This window comes from Gallinula chloropus (genome assembly GCF_964237585.1).
Source record: "Gallinula chloropus genome assembly, chromosome: 32".
Classification (NCBI taxonomy): domain Eukaryota; kingdom Metazoa; phylum Chordata; class Aves; order Gruiformes; family Rallidae; genus Gallinula; species Gallinula chloropus.
Window position 1 is genome coordinate 2613768 of NC_140117.1, and position 17370 is coordinate 2631137.

Genomic DNA, 17370 nt, shown 5'->3' on the forward strand with positions numbered 1-17370 from the left:
ACCAGCCCTAAACCTAGCTCCAGGCCTAGCTATAAGCCCCGGCCAAACCCCAGGCCCAGCCCCCAGCTCTAGCCTCAGGCCCAGCCTCAGGCCCAGGCCTAGACCTAAGCCCTGCTCCTGGCCCAGGCCCAGGCCCTACCCTCAGGGATCCAGGCCCCTGGGGAACCACACCCCATCCCTAGGCAACCAGGCGCAGGCTCCATCCTCAGGCCACAAGGATCAGGCCACAGACCCCATTCCTAGGACCATCCTCAGGCCCCATACCCAGCCCCACGCACAAAATAAAAGCCAAATAAATAAAATTAAATCCAAAGAATTAATAAAAAAAAACCAAACCCAAAGGAAGAACTTCAAAACCTTTGACGTGCGGAAAATAGACTCTATAACTCAAAAGTTGTAAAGTAGGTATGTTTATTCAGCGCTGGGTGCATGGACGATCTCTCCACCACAAGTGTGCACACCCACACAGCAAGCCGCTCGTGTATTTATACAATCTAATAATGAATATTCATTTTACGCCTATACCTATTAATTACCTGTACCCGCCTACCCTCGCCTCGTATGCTAATTAGTTTATCATCTTTCACACTTGCGCAGATCCTTCAAAAAATGATGGGCCTGGGTCTCCGGTGGTCCATGGGATGAAGGCCCCGAGTCTTCCTCATGATGTACTTTTCAGCTTTCTTGCCTGGAACGCAAGAATCTTGCCAACCTGCAGTGTTCTTATCCATTTGGACCAATTTATGTCCCTACAGGGAGACCTACGGATGTATTCCAGCTACCTGTTCCCTCATTAGCAAAGAGATAATTGACATCTCTGTGATGGATGTTATCCTGCTCCCATTCTGTCTCCTGAATCCTGAATTCCTACAGCTGTTCCCTACAAAATCTACCTCCCTGCAAGCCAGTTCCTGTGGGCCTCCTTATCTGTTTCTTCAAGCTACATAATTACATGACTTAAATCTTGTGAGCTATTCTTTCTATTTCTATATGCCCCCCCCCCCCATATCAATGGCTGATCCTGCGGGAACAGCCAGAAATCAGGGTTGTTCCCCAACTCCATCCTTTTGGGGAGTAGGACAAGACCACTGGGAATGGCTCGGTCCGACAGCCAGTTCTCAACCCACCTCTCTGTCCACTCATCTATCCCATGCTCTCTCAACTTTGCTATCAGGACGTCATGGGAGACAGTATCAAAGGCCTTGCTGAAGTCAAGGTAGATGACATCCACTGCTCTCCCTCCATCTACCCAGCGGGAATTTGCCCTGTGTTGCATTTAGACATATGGGTGGGACTTGAGGCCCCACCCCAGGCAAGGAGCTGACCTTCTGCATCCTCCTACAAAAGCCCACACTCATAAAATAAAGCATTAAACAGCTCCCAGGGACAAGAGAGCAAAGGGACCCCAACCTCCTCCCCGCCTCCGCGTGGGATCTGGTGCTGGAGGTGGCTTTTCCTGGAGCGGCGCCTCTCCCACAGCCTGTGCTGGGGAACAGCACCACGTGAGGTCTGGCACCTCAGGAGGTGTTTCCCTCCCAAAAAGGGCTTGTGCATGACCACAGCCCCAACCCATTCCCCTGCGTCCACCACCCCTTCCCATGCCCTGGAGGGTCCGGCCACCCCTAACCATACTTCCAGCAGCATCCTATCCAATTCCATCCCATCAGATCCCTCCCCAAGTCAAGTCAAGTCAAGACAACAAGTCACCCCAAGGCACCTCAAGGCACCTCAACTGAAGTCAACTCAAGCCAAGACCCCTCAAAACCGGTCAACTCAGGTTAACACTGGTCAACTGAAGCCAAGTCATTGAACTCAACTCAACTCAGGTCAACCAAACCAACCCCACACACATCCCAACCCACACCTACACCACCCCACTGCCCCCGGCTCCTCTGCAGCACTAAACTCCACAGCGGCAGCAGCAGCCACACCAGTCAGTACTGGTAAATATCACTTTCCCAGAGCACCAGGGGGAGAATCCTGTCCCTGCTCAGGACTTTCCTCTTCTGTTACCCCTAAAGCCGCTCTGGTACAAAGAGGATTTCGTGCACAGAGCCCAGTCCCTAAACTAGCCAGGAGCCACCACCTGTACCGAGTGACCAGCTCGGAAGGGCAGGAGGGAAACATACCTCAGGCTTCCTCCCAACAGGATGTCACAGCATGGAAGGATGCAGACCTGAGGCATCCCAGGGACACAGGGTGCTGGCAGAGTGGGGTCTCCCCAGGACCAAGACAAGAGGGCCTGATTTGTCCTGAGTGCTCCCCACCTCCTACCCCCTGCCCCGTGCTCACCCTGCTGGCAGCTGCCCCCAGGCTCCTGCTCCAACCACTGCTCCAAGCCCACTGCAAATCCCCTTCAGCGGCAGCCAGGAATCAGGACAAACCCCCCAGGAACCCCCATGGCCGGACTCTATGTGCACCACAAAGCTTTATTGAGTCCCATCCTGCTCTGCCTGGGCAGAATGGGCTGGGATGGGGACGAGGGGGACATCTGCTCCTGTGGCAGGGAGGAGAGGAGTGTGGGCAGGGTCTGCAGAAGGACTGGGCCTCTTCAGAGCTGTGGGCGGCATGGAAGTGGGGCAGGAGGTGCTATCCCTGAGACACAGCTCAGTTCCATCTGTCCACACTGCAAACCAGGGGCGGATGGTCTCTCCGTTGAATGGGACGTTTGAGAAAGTGAAGATCTCAGCCCCACTGTGACCATCGATGAAAGTCACCAGCCCCTGTGGGCAGTCCAGACAGACCCAGAATCTGTTGGGAACCCGGGAAAGGGACAGGGGGGTGCGAGGAGAGGTGAGAGACCGAAACTTCCCTTCCCAGTGCTCCACCCCCCAGATCCCTTCTTTGGAGCTCATGTGCATATGCCCCTTCCTGTTCACAGAGTCCCTGGACACCCCCACAGCCCACCATGAAACCCCTCCCACCTCCCCCTTCACTCCCACCTCCCAGCAGTGCCTCCCCTCACTGAACCCCTCCTGGCCCAGCACGCAGGGCCGATACGTAAATCTCTGAGGGGTGTCAGGCAGGTCCTGGGGTTCTCTTCCCCTTCTCACACTCCTCCCATCCTGGGACAGGACAAGCTTGGGATGAGCCGTGTTGGGATCCAGGGTCACCACGTCTACAGGGACAGGAGGAGCCAGAGCATCAGGGGCAGAGCTCAGCACAGGGTACAATTCACCCCCCTGGGGACAGGATCTGCCCCACAGGGCAGGACATGGGGCATCTCCTTCCTGCAAGAGATCCCATCCAGGTGCTGTTCCCAGCACGGCCACGGCCAAGCTCAGTCCCATGGGAACAGGTCCTAGTGGGGCTGGGGCCTCAACAGAGAGGACTAGGCTGGGTCTAGGCAGTGCAAAATGTGTCAGGGGGTAGACGGCTCCTTTTTGGCCCACCTGAGGGGGATCACAAGGGGTGGGTTAAGCCAGAAGACAGTGTGGAAACAGCCCAGTGCCACACTCTGGGTCATGGAGTCACACAACACACCCAGGCATGGCCAGTCCCATGTACTGACGAGACCAGATGCCTCTCGCACATGAGGAACAGGAGGAGAACCACCCAGATTGGCACCCAAACCCCCAGTTACCTGGAGTGTGGGGCAGTAGAAACTTCCTCCAGGCTACAAGAAGAAAGGAGAGCTGGTCACATCCCAGAGCCGGTCTACAGCTGCTCTGGGCAGGGCAGGGGGTCCATCCCCAAGCTGGTCTGCCTGAGCTGTCCACCCAGACAGGCACATGGCCTTGGGCTTTCCCAGCCCCAGGGATGGGGGATGGAGAGGATGAGCAGGGAGGGAAAGGGCTGAGCACCGAGATCCTAGGACAGGACCCGACACTGTGCTGTTGTGCTGGAGAAAATGAGACACTCACGCAGTGCTGCAGCTTGTTCCTCTGCAAAGGAAACAGATATTGGATCAGGGGGGTCAGATTTTCATGTCAGAACTGCTCATGAAGGGAAAACAGAGCTTGGGCAAAGATGGAATTCATGATTTGGAACTGGGAAATGCTCCCAAAGCCCTGCCAGCCTGACCACATCCCAGAGCCGGTCCCCAACAGCTAGGGCAAGGACAAAGGGTCCATCCCCACACTGGTCTCTCGGCACTGCCCACCCTCCCAGGTACATGGAGTGCCAGGATGGACAGGACAGGTGAGGAACAAAGTCCTGGAAGGGATCCCATGATGTGCTGCATCTCATGGACACTCACTCAGGGCTGCATCTCGTTCCTCTGCAAAGCAAAGGGAAAGCAATGTTTGATCAGGTGGGACATCTCATCATCCCAGAACTGCCCATGAGGAGCTGTCAATGCTCAGGCAGACCCCAAATTGCTGTTTGGGAAGGGCAAAAACCCCAAAATCCCAGAAATGGCTCCTTCCACCACACTCACCCAGGGCTGCATCCCGGTGCCCTGGAAAACAAAACCAAGAAGCGATGTGTGACCACCAGGAACAACCACTCACTCCAGGGCTGATCCTGCAGGAGCACACAGAGCTCGGGCTGATCCTAAACTCCTGCTTTTGGCAGACTAGGAACAGAGCACCTCACTCCCAGGAATGGCTCCCTGCCAGCCGATTCCCCACCAGCCCACCCAGGGTCTCTGCAGCTCAGCGCCAATATCAGGAACCCCCCAAAGTCTAGTCGCTCCCAGGGGCTCCTGTGCCAGAAGGTTTTCCTGGGGGAAGGGACCAGAAGGACTCACCCAGCTCTCTGGAGAACATCAGTACTGAAAAGCAAAGCCAGAGGAAGAGGAGGTCAGGAGAGCAGCTTGCTTCCTCAGTGGGAACAGTTCAAGACGGTCTCTGGCACATTCCCACCAGCCAGGTGCTCTGGTTGTGCTCCCTGTCCTCCAGCCCACACCCCACCATGTCCTTGTCCCCTTCTGTCCTTCCCAAAGAGTTTTTTGATGAAGGCAACACGTCCCTCAGGGGCAAACACACCTTTCCTTCTCCAGAGAGAAGCTACGAGGACAAGGACCCCAACGGAGAGCACAAGGAGCAATAGGAGCACACCCAGGCCAACCATCCTGGGATGGGCATCACGGAAAAAGGGAGCTGAGAAACAAACAGATCCACAGGGAAAGGGACCGATTTCCACTTGTGCCTGTGGGGAGAAGGACCAAGAGACCCCCGCCCCACACCTCCCAGACCTTTTCCTGCAAGCCCTGGCCTCAAGGGGACAGAGTCCTCCCGTGCCCCCACACCCCCACACTGCACCCCAAGCCCGGCCCAAAGCTGCTCCAAGCAAGGCAGTGACCCCCCGCTCTGCTCCAGCGCCGCAGGGGCTGGCTGCAGCCGTCGCACCGGAGATGCGCAGGGACGCCTCCTGCTCCTGGTCCAGGCGGCGGTTCCTGACCACACAGGACCAGTTCCCCTCTCTGGTCCCCGTCACCACGATGGCGTCCTCGGTGTCAAACAGGCCCCTGGCATCAGGGGAACGTCTCTGGGAGACCGAGGGGACACGGTGCCCGTTGGGGTCTTTCCACAGCACCTCCGGTTGCGGGAACCATCCGGCCGATCGACACAGCACCCGGATGCCTCCGGCCTCGTAACCCTCCAGAGAGAGCTGAGGGCCAGAGCCTGTGGCTGGGGAAGAGCCCGGGGTTGGGGTCAGGGAGGGATGGGCTCAGCTCCAAGGCCACCACCACATCCCTGAGCAGACCCCTCACAGCTCCCACCAAAGCCACCCCAACCTGTGCAACAACCACCCAGCATTGATGCCCAATGACCCCAGATCTCTCTCTAAACCTTCCGGCACAGCAAGACTGAGCTGTCCAGCTTCAGCAGCTCCAGGTAGCGTCTGCACCCCACAAGGCTGCCAGACACCGTGCCAGCTCTCCTGGGGTACCAAGGGATGGGACACAGGTCTGGGAGGGACACATGAGCCCAGGAACACCATGACCACCCCTGCAAACACAGCACCACACACAAACCTGACACCTCCAGCACTGCCAAAGCTTCTCCATAAGAGGCACCATTGGTCACGGAACAGAAGTACAGCCCATCATCAGAGGGTCTCAGCCCAGAGATTCGCAAGTCCAGGCTTCCTCTGGAGAGACCATCTCTGGCCAGCTCTGTCCTCCCAACATATTCCTTCATCTGCTCCCTGGACACGTCCTCCCCATGTCGGTAGTGGTGCACTGTTTCAGAGACCTGTTTCCGGATCCACCTGATGTCCCAGCTCTGAGCGTCCATGGGTGGGGACAAGTGACACAGCAGCACAATGTCCTGCCCCACGGTGCCACGGAGAGCATGGCCTGGTCCCACCACTCTGAAGTCAGCTTGGCCATGGAGGAGGACACAGAGACATGGAGATGGTGCCTACGTTAATTGAGCGCATAGCAGGCCAGGGCCAAGCTTGGTGTGACTGGGGACACACTCCACGCGGGTGTTGCTTTGCCCTCCCATGGCCCAGAGACCCTGGAGAAACTGGAGCGGGAGTGGGAGGACTGGAAGGAGATGGAGGTTTCCCGGGAGCAGGAACCTGCTCTAGAAAACAACCTCCACCCCAGCCAGCCCTGCTCCAGCTACAACAGCCAAGGGAAAGTGAAAGTATGCAGGGCTGAGCTCCAGGCTGGGCTCCCCCAGCCCCATGGCAGCTCCTGCCCCACATCTGCCACCCAGAGTGGGCAAAAGCCCCCACCAGCCCTGGAGGATCCCTACCTGATCCCAGCCGGAGCACGTGGAGAGTCACCCAATACCTCAGGAGGTCCTCAGGGCTCGCCAGGAGCCACATCTGCAGCCCCACTGGAGAGGAGGAGGGGAAGGGAGGCAGAGGAGGGTGATGGGCGTCACAGACACACCCCCCAGAGGGGATCTGGCAAAGAAGGGCTGCCCCTGCCCAAAGAGTTGCCAAAATCCCCAGAGCCCCTGCACCAGCACCCTGATGGTACCAGGAACTGGTGCTTGAGGGCAGGAAACGAGCTGTCGGACGCAGCAGGTTGATGAAGAGAACGGAAATTTGCTGTTTATAGAATTTCTCTCTCTAGGTTGTACTTGAGGCCCCGCCCCAGGTTAGTAGGTCAAGTCCTGCATCCTCCTACAGAGCCCCAGAGTCTCAAATAAAGCCACGGTTTTGGTTTGGGTGGTGGGGTTTCTGGTGGAGGTGATGGGCTGCTGCGGGGGCGGGGGGGGTGCTAGAAGAAGCTAGACGTTTGCCCCAGGTCCAACAGAGCCAAAACCAGGCGGGATCAAGGTTGAAGTTGGCGTTGACCAAGGCTGAGCCTGTCAATGTCACAGCACCTCTGTGAATGACATTTAGGAGAAAAAAATCCACAAGCAGCTGCTCTTTGCCACCAAAGAAGAGGCTGAGAAGATCTGAGGAGCTGTGCAGACACCAAGGCCAGGGAGGAAGTGGGGAGAGGAGGTGCCCCAGTTGCTGGGGAGAAAGATTCCCCTGCAGCCCATGGAGAAACCCATGGTGGAGCCATGCAAGATGCTTGTTACCAAAGCCTCCTTTGGATGAGTCCTTGGGCTCATCTTCAGAGGTGGAGTGGCGAGAAGAGGCAGGTAGAGCAGAGTCTGGGTCACCACAGGGGCTGGTGACTTTCATCAATGGTCACAGTGGGGTCAAGATCTTCACTTTCCCACCAGCCTCATTCAATGGAGAGACCATCTGCCCCATCTTTTGGGTGGAGACAGAGGGCACCAAACTGTGCCTCAGGGAGAGCAGCTCCTGCCCCCCTTTCACCCTCTTCACAGGGCTCCCCAGGGTTGGAAGGGACCTTTAAAGGTCAGGTAGTCCAATCCCCTGCAGTGAGCAGGGACACTTTTCACTACATCACATTGCTCAGAGCTTCATCAAGCCCAATCTTGAATGCCTCCAGGGATGGGGCCTCCAACACCTCTCTGGAAACCTGTGCCAGGTTCTGGAAAGGGGCTCTGAGTTCCCCCCTTTTCCTCTCCAGGCTCAACAAGCAAAACTCTCTCAGACTGTCTTTGTAGGAGAGGTGCTCAAGTCCTCTGATCATCTTCCTAGTGACCTCCTCTGCACCCACCCCAAGAGGTCCATATACTTGTTGTGCTCAGGGCTCCAGAGCACTGCAGGTGGGGTCTCAGCAGAGCAGAGAGGGAGAATCACCTCTTGACGTGCTGGCCACACTTCTTGTCGTGCAGCCCAGGATGCACTGGGTCACATAACCCCAAGTACTTTTCTGCAGGGCTGCTCTCTATCACATCATCCCCCAGCCTGTATTGGGAGTGAAGATTGTCGCGACCCAAGTGCAGGACCTTGAACTTGGCCTTCTTGAACTCCATGAGGCTTGCATGGGCCCACCTCTCCAGCTGGTCCAGGTCCCTCTGGATGACATCCTGTTCCTCTGGCATGTTGACCCTCTGCTCAGCTTGGTGTTACCTGCAACTTGCAGAGAGTGCCCTTGATGTCACTGATGAAGATACAAAACACTACTGGTCCCAGTATGGGACCCAGTTGTGGTCCAGGAGGGGAGTGAGCAGGGAGGAAATTTGTCTCCCATTCAGTTTCTGGGGCAGTTGGGTGGATGAGGAAGGCTTTGACCTCTGGTTCAAGTGGCTTTAGAGTTGCTGGGTCATAACATAAGGGATGGAGGACTGTGGGCTTTGGGGACTGCTCAGCATGGCCCATGCATTGGGAACCCGATGGAGGGTGTTGCAGTTTTGTGAGGCCGTGCTGCTGAGATGGTTTTTGTAAGCAGCAGGTACAGTTTTCTGCCAGCCTCAGTGTAAACTTCGGGCAATTCAAGGCCAAAGTCGCAGCTAGAGATACCCATAGCGCCTCTGAGAATCACATAGAGGAGAAAGCAACCTGGAAGCAGCTGCATTTTGTCACTGGAGAAGGGAGTGAGAAGATGTAACGAGCTGTGCAGACACCAAGGCCGGAACAGGGCGGGGAGGAGGCGGCCCAGGTGCCAGAGAGAAAGATGCCCCAGCAGCCTGTGGAGAAACCCATGGAAAAGGTCAAGACCCCACCTGCAGCCCGTGGAGGGGCTCCACGCTGGATGGAGCTGGTGGAGGCATAGAGAGGACGCTGTGACCCTACATTGGAACAACCCCCTGCCAGCACTTGCAGCCATGAGGAGAAACAGAGACACAGAGATGAGTGAGAGATTTGCACTGGAACAGGTTTGCTGGGGGAGGCTGGTGACCCCACAGAGGACTGGGACTGAGAGACATTGTGATTTATGACTGCACCCATAGCAATGACCCACGCCAGGGCAGCTGGTGAATAGATAAAGCCCTGGGGAAAGGATTCAAGTTGGAGAAGTTTTTGGAGGACTGAGAGGGTGAGAGCCCACAGTGCAGCAGGGGGGAGGGTGTAGAATGAATGGCCCCCCCACACACACACCCTGGCCAAAAGGGAAACCAACTTGCAAGGGACTGACCGAGCCCCCATCTTCCAGTCCCTGCTCCCTTGTACTGCGAACAGGGGGAAGAAGGGAGCAAGATCATGGCTAAAGGGAAGTCTGCTTAGAATGGAGGGGTGGGGGGAAGGTGCTACTGAGAACCCCATCTTCCCCAGTCCCTGCCCCCCTGTACTGTGTACAGGGGGGAAGAAGGGAGCATAATCCTGACTAAAGTCTGCTAAGAAGGGAATGGTGGGGGGAAAGTGTTTTAAGATCTGGTTACGTTTGTTTTAAGATCTGGTCATGCTCTCAACTCCAGTTTCTTCACTGTTCTTTGTAGTTGTAGTGTAGTGTAATAGAGTAGTTTCTCTCTTCTTCACTTTGTGTTGAGTCTGTTTTGCCCACGTCGATGACAGAGTGATCTCTCCCTGTCCTTATTTTGACTCCTGAGCCTCTTAATATATATATTTTCTCCCCTGACCAACTAAGAAGGGGAGTAATAGACTGACTTTGGTGGATGTCTGGCCTCCAGCCAGGGCAAAACCACGACATATACATTATTTGTGGGCTATCTGTAAGCATTCATAGATTAATAGATGTGTGATGCAGAGTAATAGCAGGAAGCATTCACCGCCCTTTAATACAGAAATGATTTAAAGTAAAAGTGTTCTGTCCACTAACTCTGCAATAGGCAAGTTCTGTCCTGACAGCCTATACAGATGGTCTTTTAACACAACATGTGTTCGTTCAATGATCGCCTGTCCTGTTGGGGAATGAGGGATACCATAGACGTGCAGCACTCCCCATTTTTGCAAGAATCCTTGGACAGACTGTGAATGATAAGCTGGACCATTATCTGTTTTAATCTGTTTTGGGACCCCCATGATAGCAAAACATGAGGTCCAGTGCTTGATGACAGGCTTTGCAGTCTCCCTGGTCATAGGGTTTGCCCAAATCATCTCTGAAAAGGTATCTACACTCACGTGTAAAAATTGCAACTGTCCAAAACTGGGGACACATGTGACATCAGACTGCCACAACTCCAGGGCTTGTAAACCACGCGGATTAGTCCCAAACCCTAAGCCCTCATTACGATGTGAACACTGGGGACACAACTGAACTACTAGTTTGGCATCCACAGCTGAGGTGTAAAATTGCCATTGTAGACCTTCTGCATTCTGATGGAACATTTCATGAGAAGCTCAGGCTGCCTCAAAGGAGCTGCTAGGTGTTGTCATAATGGCCTGGTCAGCTACTGCATTGCCTTCCCCTAGCCCTTTCTCAGTTTTATGACGGTCTACATGCAAGACTGCATATTCCTGAGTCCTTCTTCGTAATGCAGCTCGCAGTTGAACAGACAATGTCATTAACTGAGAATTCTTGTTTTCCCTTAGATAGGCATCTTCAAGTCGAGCGCATACGCCCACAACATACAGGGAATCTGAGACCTCATTTAAAGGCTCCTGATCCCATTGGCAAAAGGCCCAGACAACTGCCTTAAGTTCTAATGTCTGCAATGTGTCCTTTGGTCGGCCTGGTATTACCTCTTTATGCCAATGATCATTACTGCACAACCCCATCATCTGGTCTTTTGTTATGTATCTGCCAGGATACCCTTCAATAGCTGGTGCTGGGGAATCGGAATGTTGCAGTGCCCAATCGAGATTTGCCATTGTCAGCAGCAGACTCATGTCTGATGGCTCTTGGCCTGATATGGAGACAATCCGCTCTCAGCCCTTTTGTATTAGTTGGGCTACAACCTCCATCCTGGTTATGGCAGAGGTGGAGGGCTGAGCAGATAGAAAAATCCATTCCAAAATAGAGAAAAAGGCAAAGGAGGAAACTGGAGGAAATCGAGACTGATGAGGCTGATCTGGCAATGGCACAGCACAAGGCTTCTGTATCTGTGGCTCCTGGGTGGAGTCCCCCTTTTTCTTTTGCCATTGACAAATCAACTCAAATTCATGGGCCGTTGGGGTGAAAATGCCTCATGACAAGGGAACTCCAGTGAGTCTCCTCGCACTGGCTGTGTTCTGAATTTGCTCAGCAACTGTGTGTAAGGCTCCTTGTGAGGCCTCTGATAAGCAGACAGGGTCAGAGGGATCGCGACCATGCAAAAGTGCAAGTCATGGTTGGTTAGAAATCCCATCCTGGCATCGCACTCATTGTATCTGCCCTAAAACTGTCTGCAGATCATGAAGGTTAGTAATTTTTGTAGCAAATTCCACTTTCTGGGGCACTATAATAGCATCAGTGATTTTCCATCCTAGATACAAATAAGGTGTGCTACTTTGAATTTCTTCTGGGGCTACTTTAAGGCCATATTTCTGCAAATGGGTAACCACCACCTGATTCCAACAGCTAGGAAAATTCTCAGCTTGGCAAAACAGAATATCTAGGATATTGCTCCCGTAGGGGCTTCCAAGGCCTGTGCTACAAACAATTGGCACATAGTGGGAGAGTTCTTCATGCCCTGAGGCAGAACTACCAACTTGTATCGATCAGCTGGTTCGTCCTTGTTAACTGATGGCACAGAAAAGTCAAATCTTTTACAATCCTGTTCTGCAACAGGAATGGTAAAAAAGCAATCCTTCAAATCAATGATACGAATATGCCATCCTGAAGGCAGCACTGTAGGCGACAGCAGACCAGGCTGGAGGGCTCCCATTGTTTCCATTCATTCATTATTTCTGTGTAAATCATGTAATAAACACCACTTGCTGGATTTTTTTTGGCACAACAAATATGGGGGTATGCCATGGGCTGGTGGAAGGTTGAATATGTTTTGCATCCAATTGTTCCTTTACCAACTGTTTAACAATATTCAAGCACTCTTGACTCAATGCCCACTGCTCCACCCATACTGACTCATTAGTCAGCTGTGTAAGGGCTACTGGTAGCAGTGCTACAGTGGCCCAGGCTAAACCCCCTGATTTGTCAGGCGCACTCCCATCTGGCCCTACTGAGCAGCATCTGTAAGCTGCTGGGCAGGTGAGTTACCTGTAGCAGCACGGTGACGGGGTTTTCCCCAGTAACTTGTACGACAACTGGAAACTTTGATGGTACTGTGCTGGCTAAACCCCCACCTCCCACACTGTTACTGACTGCCTCTGGGGCCACTGAGGAGGCCAGTGGACTGAGCACATGATAGAAATATCAGCTCCCAAATCCAGCAATGCGGTTACCGTGACACTACTTGAACCCTGCCACAACGTTACCGTCACCAAAGGCCGTTCTCCCAGCTGGGTGGTTAAGCAGGCCAGCCTCCCAGTTGAGCCAAAGCCCCCGGTCCACGCCGGCCCCATGGCTATTGGGGCTTCTGCAGGTACAACTATGAGTTGTGCTATATGGGTTCCTGCTGGAATGAATATAGGTGGAGTTATTCTGAACAGTAATGCACAGATGTCTCCCACATAATCAGCATCAATTACCCCTGGAACTAACACTACCCCAGACAACCCCAAAGAGGATCTCCCCATCGAAATAGCGTGTAAGCGTCGAGAGGATGATAAAGGCCCTTTCACTTGTAGTTGATTTTTTGCACGCTGGTATCTTGTAGAAGGATACCTACTGCTGTTGCCACACCCACCCCAAGGCTCCCTCTGGTTGCTGGTTGGTGCTCATCAAGGTATCCCAGAGAGTTGGGTTGACGCTTGGCATTTGTGTCTTGGCGCGCCGGTGCTTCACGCTGCATTGACTGTTTCCCGACTGACGACAAGCTTGAGTGGCATGGGTGTCTTGATGACAGTGATCACACCAGACCTTCTCCATACACTCTTGATGAACATGTCCCCATACTCCACAGCGGTAGCAACGAACAGCTTGTAGCTTTTGTCTATTTAATGTTCCGCCTTTTCGAATGAATGCAGCTTGTACAGCAGCAGCAATCTGACTTACCTGACGACCTTGCTCTGTTCGAGCCACTCTCTGCAGCATCATTTCCACAGATGATCCCTGGAACGAGTGCTAGGGTTGGCGTTGCCGTGAACCATAACACAAAATAATTGCTGTTTAGTGTCTTCAGGGAACTTACTATCTAGAATAGCAATCCACATTCCATCTACGAATTGTCCAAACGATTCCTTAGCTCCCTGATTAATACTGGCAATGGCAGGTTCTTTTTTTGCCAACCAGTATAGCGGAAATCGCTTCTAAAGTAAGGCAAGTGGAGAGCCTGTGGAAAGTAGCAGGAAAAGTTATTTGGACCTTGGGAGATGCACACTGTCCCAGGAAAGAACAGGACAGGGAGGCAGAGCCTGGCTCTGTGCAGTGCCTGGGGTGTCAGAGGGGAGATGTCTCCTCTTGGCCCCCCCGATGGAGCTCACAAGGGGTGGAACAGGCAAGAATACAGTGGGGAAACAGGCTAGTGTCACAGTCTGGAGAGTGGGAGTCACCAAACACACCCAGGCACGGCCAGTCCTGCATACTGGCCAGCCCAGATGTGCCTTGCACACAAGGAAAGGAAGGAGAGCATCCCAGAGGAGCAACCAACTATCCAGTTACCTGGGCTGTGGGGAAGAAAAACCTGTTCCCAGGATACAAGGAGAGAGGAGAGCTGGTCACATCCCAGAGCCTGTCTCCAGCAGCTCTGGGCAGGTGAGAGGGTCCATCCTCATGCTGGTCTACCGGAGCTGCCCACCCTCACAGAAACATTGCCTTGGGCATTCCCAGACTTAAGGAGGGAGATGATTGGCAAGGAGGGAAAGGGCTAAGCATAAAGACTATGGGAAAGGACCCCATGCCGTGCTGGAGCTCATGGACACTCACCCATCACTCTTGCATGCAATTCTTGTGGAAAGCAAAAGCAAAAAGAAGCCAATTTTGATCACGAGACAGATTTTCATTCAATGAGGGTGTGTCCCCATCCCCCTCTGTCCTTTGCAGAAAGAGCTTTTTGATGAAGGCAAAATGTCCTTCTGACACAGACGTACCTTTCCTTCTCCAGAGATAAACACTGAGGCAAATGAACCCAACTAAGAGCACAAGGAGCACACCCAGACTGGCCATCCAGGGACGGGCATCGTGGAAAAAGGGAGCTGAGAAACAAACAGATCCATAGGAAAGGGGACTCACTTACACTGCTGTTTGTGGGGAGAAGGACCAAGAGACCCCTGCCCCACATCTCCCAGCCCTTCTCCCAGGATCCCTGGACTCATGGGGACAGAGTTCTCTTTCCTCATGGAAATACCAACACTACCTTGAAGCACACGAGGCTCAGGTTTTGTCACGCCCATCAACTGATTGGAAGGTGTGCACCCCTCCTGTGCCCCTACACCCCCACACTTCACCCCAAGCCCAGACCAAAGCTGCTCCAAGCAAGGCAGCCAACCCCTGCCCTGCTCCAGCACCGCAGGGGCTGGCTGCAGCCGTCATACCGGAGATGCGCAGGGACGCCTCCTGCTCCTGGTCGACGCGGCTGTTCCTGACCACGCAGGACCATTTCCCATCTCCAGTCCCTGTCACCACAATGAGCTCTTCGATGTGAAACAGGCCACTTGCATCAGAGAAATATTGTTGGGAGACAGATGGGAGATGTTTTCCGTCACGATCCTTCCACAGCATCTCCGGTTGTGGGAACCATCCAGCTGATCGACACACCATCCGGATGCCTCCGCCCTCGTAATCCTCCAGAGAGAGCTGAGGGACAGAGCCTGTGGCTGGGGAAGAGCCCGTGGTTAGGGTCAGGTAAGGATGAGCTCAGCTCAAATGCCAGGACTGCATCCCATAGCAGAACCATCACAGGTCACACGGCAGCTGCGGGACCGGCCACAAAACCCACACCAACTTGTGCAGGGACTGCAGAGCATTGATCCCAACAGCGTCCAAACAGATCTCCCACCAAACATCCTGGCAGAGCAAGACTGAGCTGCTGTACTTCAGCACCTCAAGGCTTTTTCTGCACAGACCTGTCTGTTCAAGAAGCCCCAAGGCTTCCAGACAAAGTACAAAGTCTCCCGCAGCACAGGGGGACAGGACAGAGGTCTGGGAGGGACACACAAGCCCAGGGACACTGGAACCACCCCCTAGAAAAACCACATCAGCAACGAACCTGCTACCTCCAGATCCACTGTAGCCTCTCTAGAGGAGAAACCATCTGTCACCATGCAGACGTACTGACCATCATCAGAGGGTCTCAACCCAGAGATTCGCAAGTCCAGGCTTCCACTGGAGAGACCATCTCTGACCAACTCTGTCCTCCCAACGTATTCCTCCATCTGCTCCCTGGAGAGGTCCTCCCCATGTCGGTAGTGGTGCACCGTTTCAGAGACCTGTTTCCGGATCCACCTGATGTCCCAGCTCCGAGCGTCCATGCCAGGAGACAACTGACATCGCAGCACGACATCCTGCCCCACGGTGACACGGAGAGGGTGGCCTGGTCCTGCCACACTGAAGTCAGCTTGGCCATGGAAAAGGACACAGAGACATGGAGAATGCATCGATGTTAATTTCGGGTACTGCAGGCCAGGGCTGAGCTTGGTGTGAGCGGGGCACGCTCCATGCCACAGGAGTTGCTTTGCCCTCGAGTGATCCAGAGACTCTGGTGAAACTGGAGCTGTCCTGGCAGAGCTCAAAGGAGAAGTTTTCCCAGCAGCAGGACCCTGCTCCAGAAAACAACCGCCACCCCAGCCAGCCCTGGTGAGAGCAAGAACTGTTTGAAGGGACCACTACAGGACAGGACTTAAGGGGTACCCAAGGCGAGGGATGTAAGGCTTAAATAGCCCAAGAGAAAGCAAAATCCACACAGGACTGAACTCTGGAGATGGCTTCCCCCACCCCACAGCAACTCCCTGCCCCACATCTGCCACCAGGAACCAGTGAAAGCCCCACCAGCCCTGCAGGATCCCTACCTGATCCCAGCCGGAGCATGTGGAGAGTCACCCAATACCTCAGGAAGTCCCTGAGGTTCACTGGGAGCCGCATCTTCATCCACACTGGAGAGGAGGGAGGGGAAGAGAGGCAGAAGAGGGTGAAGAGGTTTATAGCCACCCAGGAGAGGCTGGTGAAGAACGGTTGCACCTGGCCCAAAGAGGCTCTTCAATCCCCAAACCCCCTTCACAAGCAACTTGATGATGGAAGAAATCGGTGCTCCATGGCAGGATGGGACCATGTCTCTCTGTTGCAGCCCCTGCTCTGCCCCACTGCCCCTCTCCAGGAGTTATTGCAAATCCGTTACTGTAAATGGCAGGAAATATTCTAAATCCCCTGCAGAAGGAGAAGATGCTCACTGGATGGACACGAGCTGCCAGATGCAGCAGGCTGCCCAGTAAAGCACACCTTTACCCGGTTTGAGGTGCAGATTTACCGTCTGTGGGTGGGACTTGAGGCTCCACCCCCAGGCAATGAGCAGGAGTTCTGTATCCAGAGTCAGAAAATACAGCTGTAAGCAGGACCTGGGGAAAACACAGCAAAGTGAAAGCAACATCCTCCCTGTCCCCGCCTGGCTGGCACTTGCTGGAGGTGGCTTTTCCTGGAACTGTGCCTCTCCCAGCAGCCTGTGCTGGGAAACAGCACTGGGCGAGGTTTGGCACCTCAGGAGGTGTTTCCCATCACAGAAATGCCTGATGTCCTTGTGCATGGCCACTGTCACTGATGCAGTGAGCAAACCCTGACCAGATCCTGGTGAATTGTCCACCTGAGCCAGGGCCACTGGGTCCATCTGAGGGGGTGTGTGGGGGTCTCAGGACATTGGTCTGTTCTGGAGGAAAAGGTAGGAGCCCATCAGTCCCAGGACACACAAAAGGAGGAGAAGGAAGGGAAATGAAGCCATGAGCTGGTGGGGAGTGTGGGAGATTTGGACAAGATAGGCTGGGGATGCTTCTTGAAGGCCATCAAGGTTGAAGGACAGCCTGTGTGGATACGCTACTCCTGAGCTAAGAGGGCACCAAACGAAGAATGATTTCATCCTCAATTATGCTTGTGCTTTGCACTCCTGTGCTGGGTGAGCACAGGAGCTAAATTTACATGCAATCCTAAAGCAAAATCTTTCATAGACTTTAAACAAAACTAATTGTTGGGTTTGCACACACCTTCTAGAAGAGGGTGGCACAGGATGGCCCCTTATA

The 17370-nt window shown here is 54.0% G+C and overlaps 1 protein-coding gene across 1 annotated transcript; it reads right to left on the reverse strand.

The window, feature by feature from the left end:
• Nucleotides 1-2429: 2429 nt before the first annotated feature.
• Nucleotides 2430-15618, reverse strand: LOC311202957 (butyrophilin subfamily 1 member A1-like; the record flags this gene model as incomplete). The annotated part of the gene is made up of 13 exons (XM_084277599.1): nt 2430-3118; nt 3584-3616; nt 3864-3884; nt 4199-4219; nt 4691-4714; nt 4929-5042; nt 5292-5573; nt 5921-6268; nt 6651-6734; nt 11800-11869; nt 13205-13261; nt 14906-14958; nt 15357-15618. 13 exons carry the CDS (start codon nt 15616-15618, stop codon nt 2430-2432), a joined length of 2058 nt encoding a protein of 685 aa, XP_084133725.1.
• Nucleotides 15619-17370: the final 1752 nt, after the last annotated feature.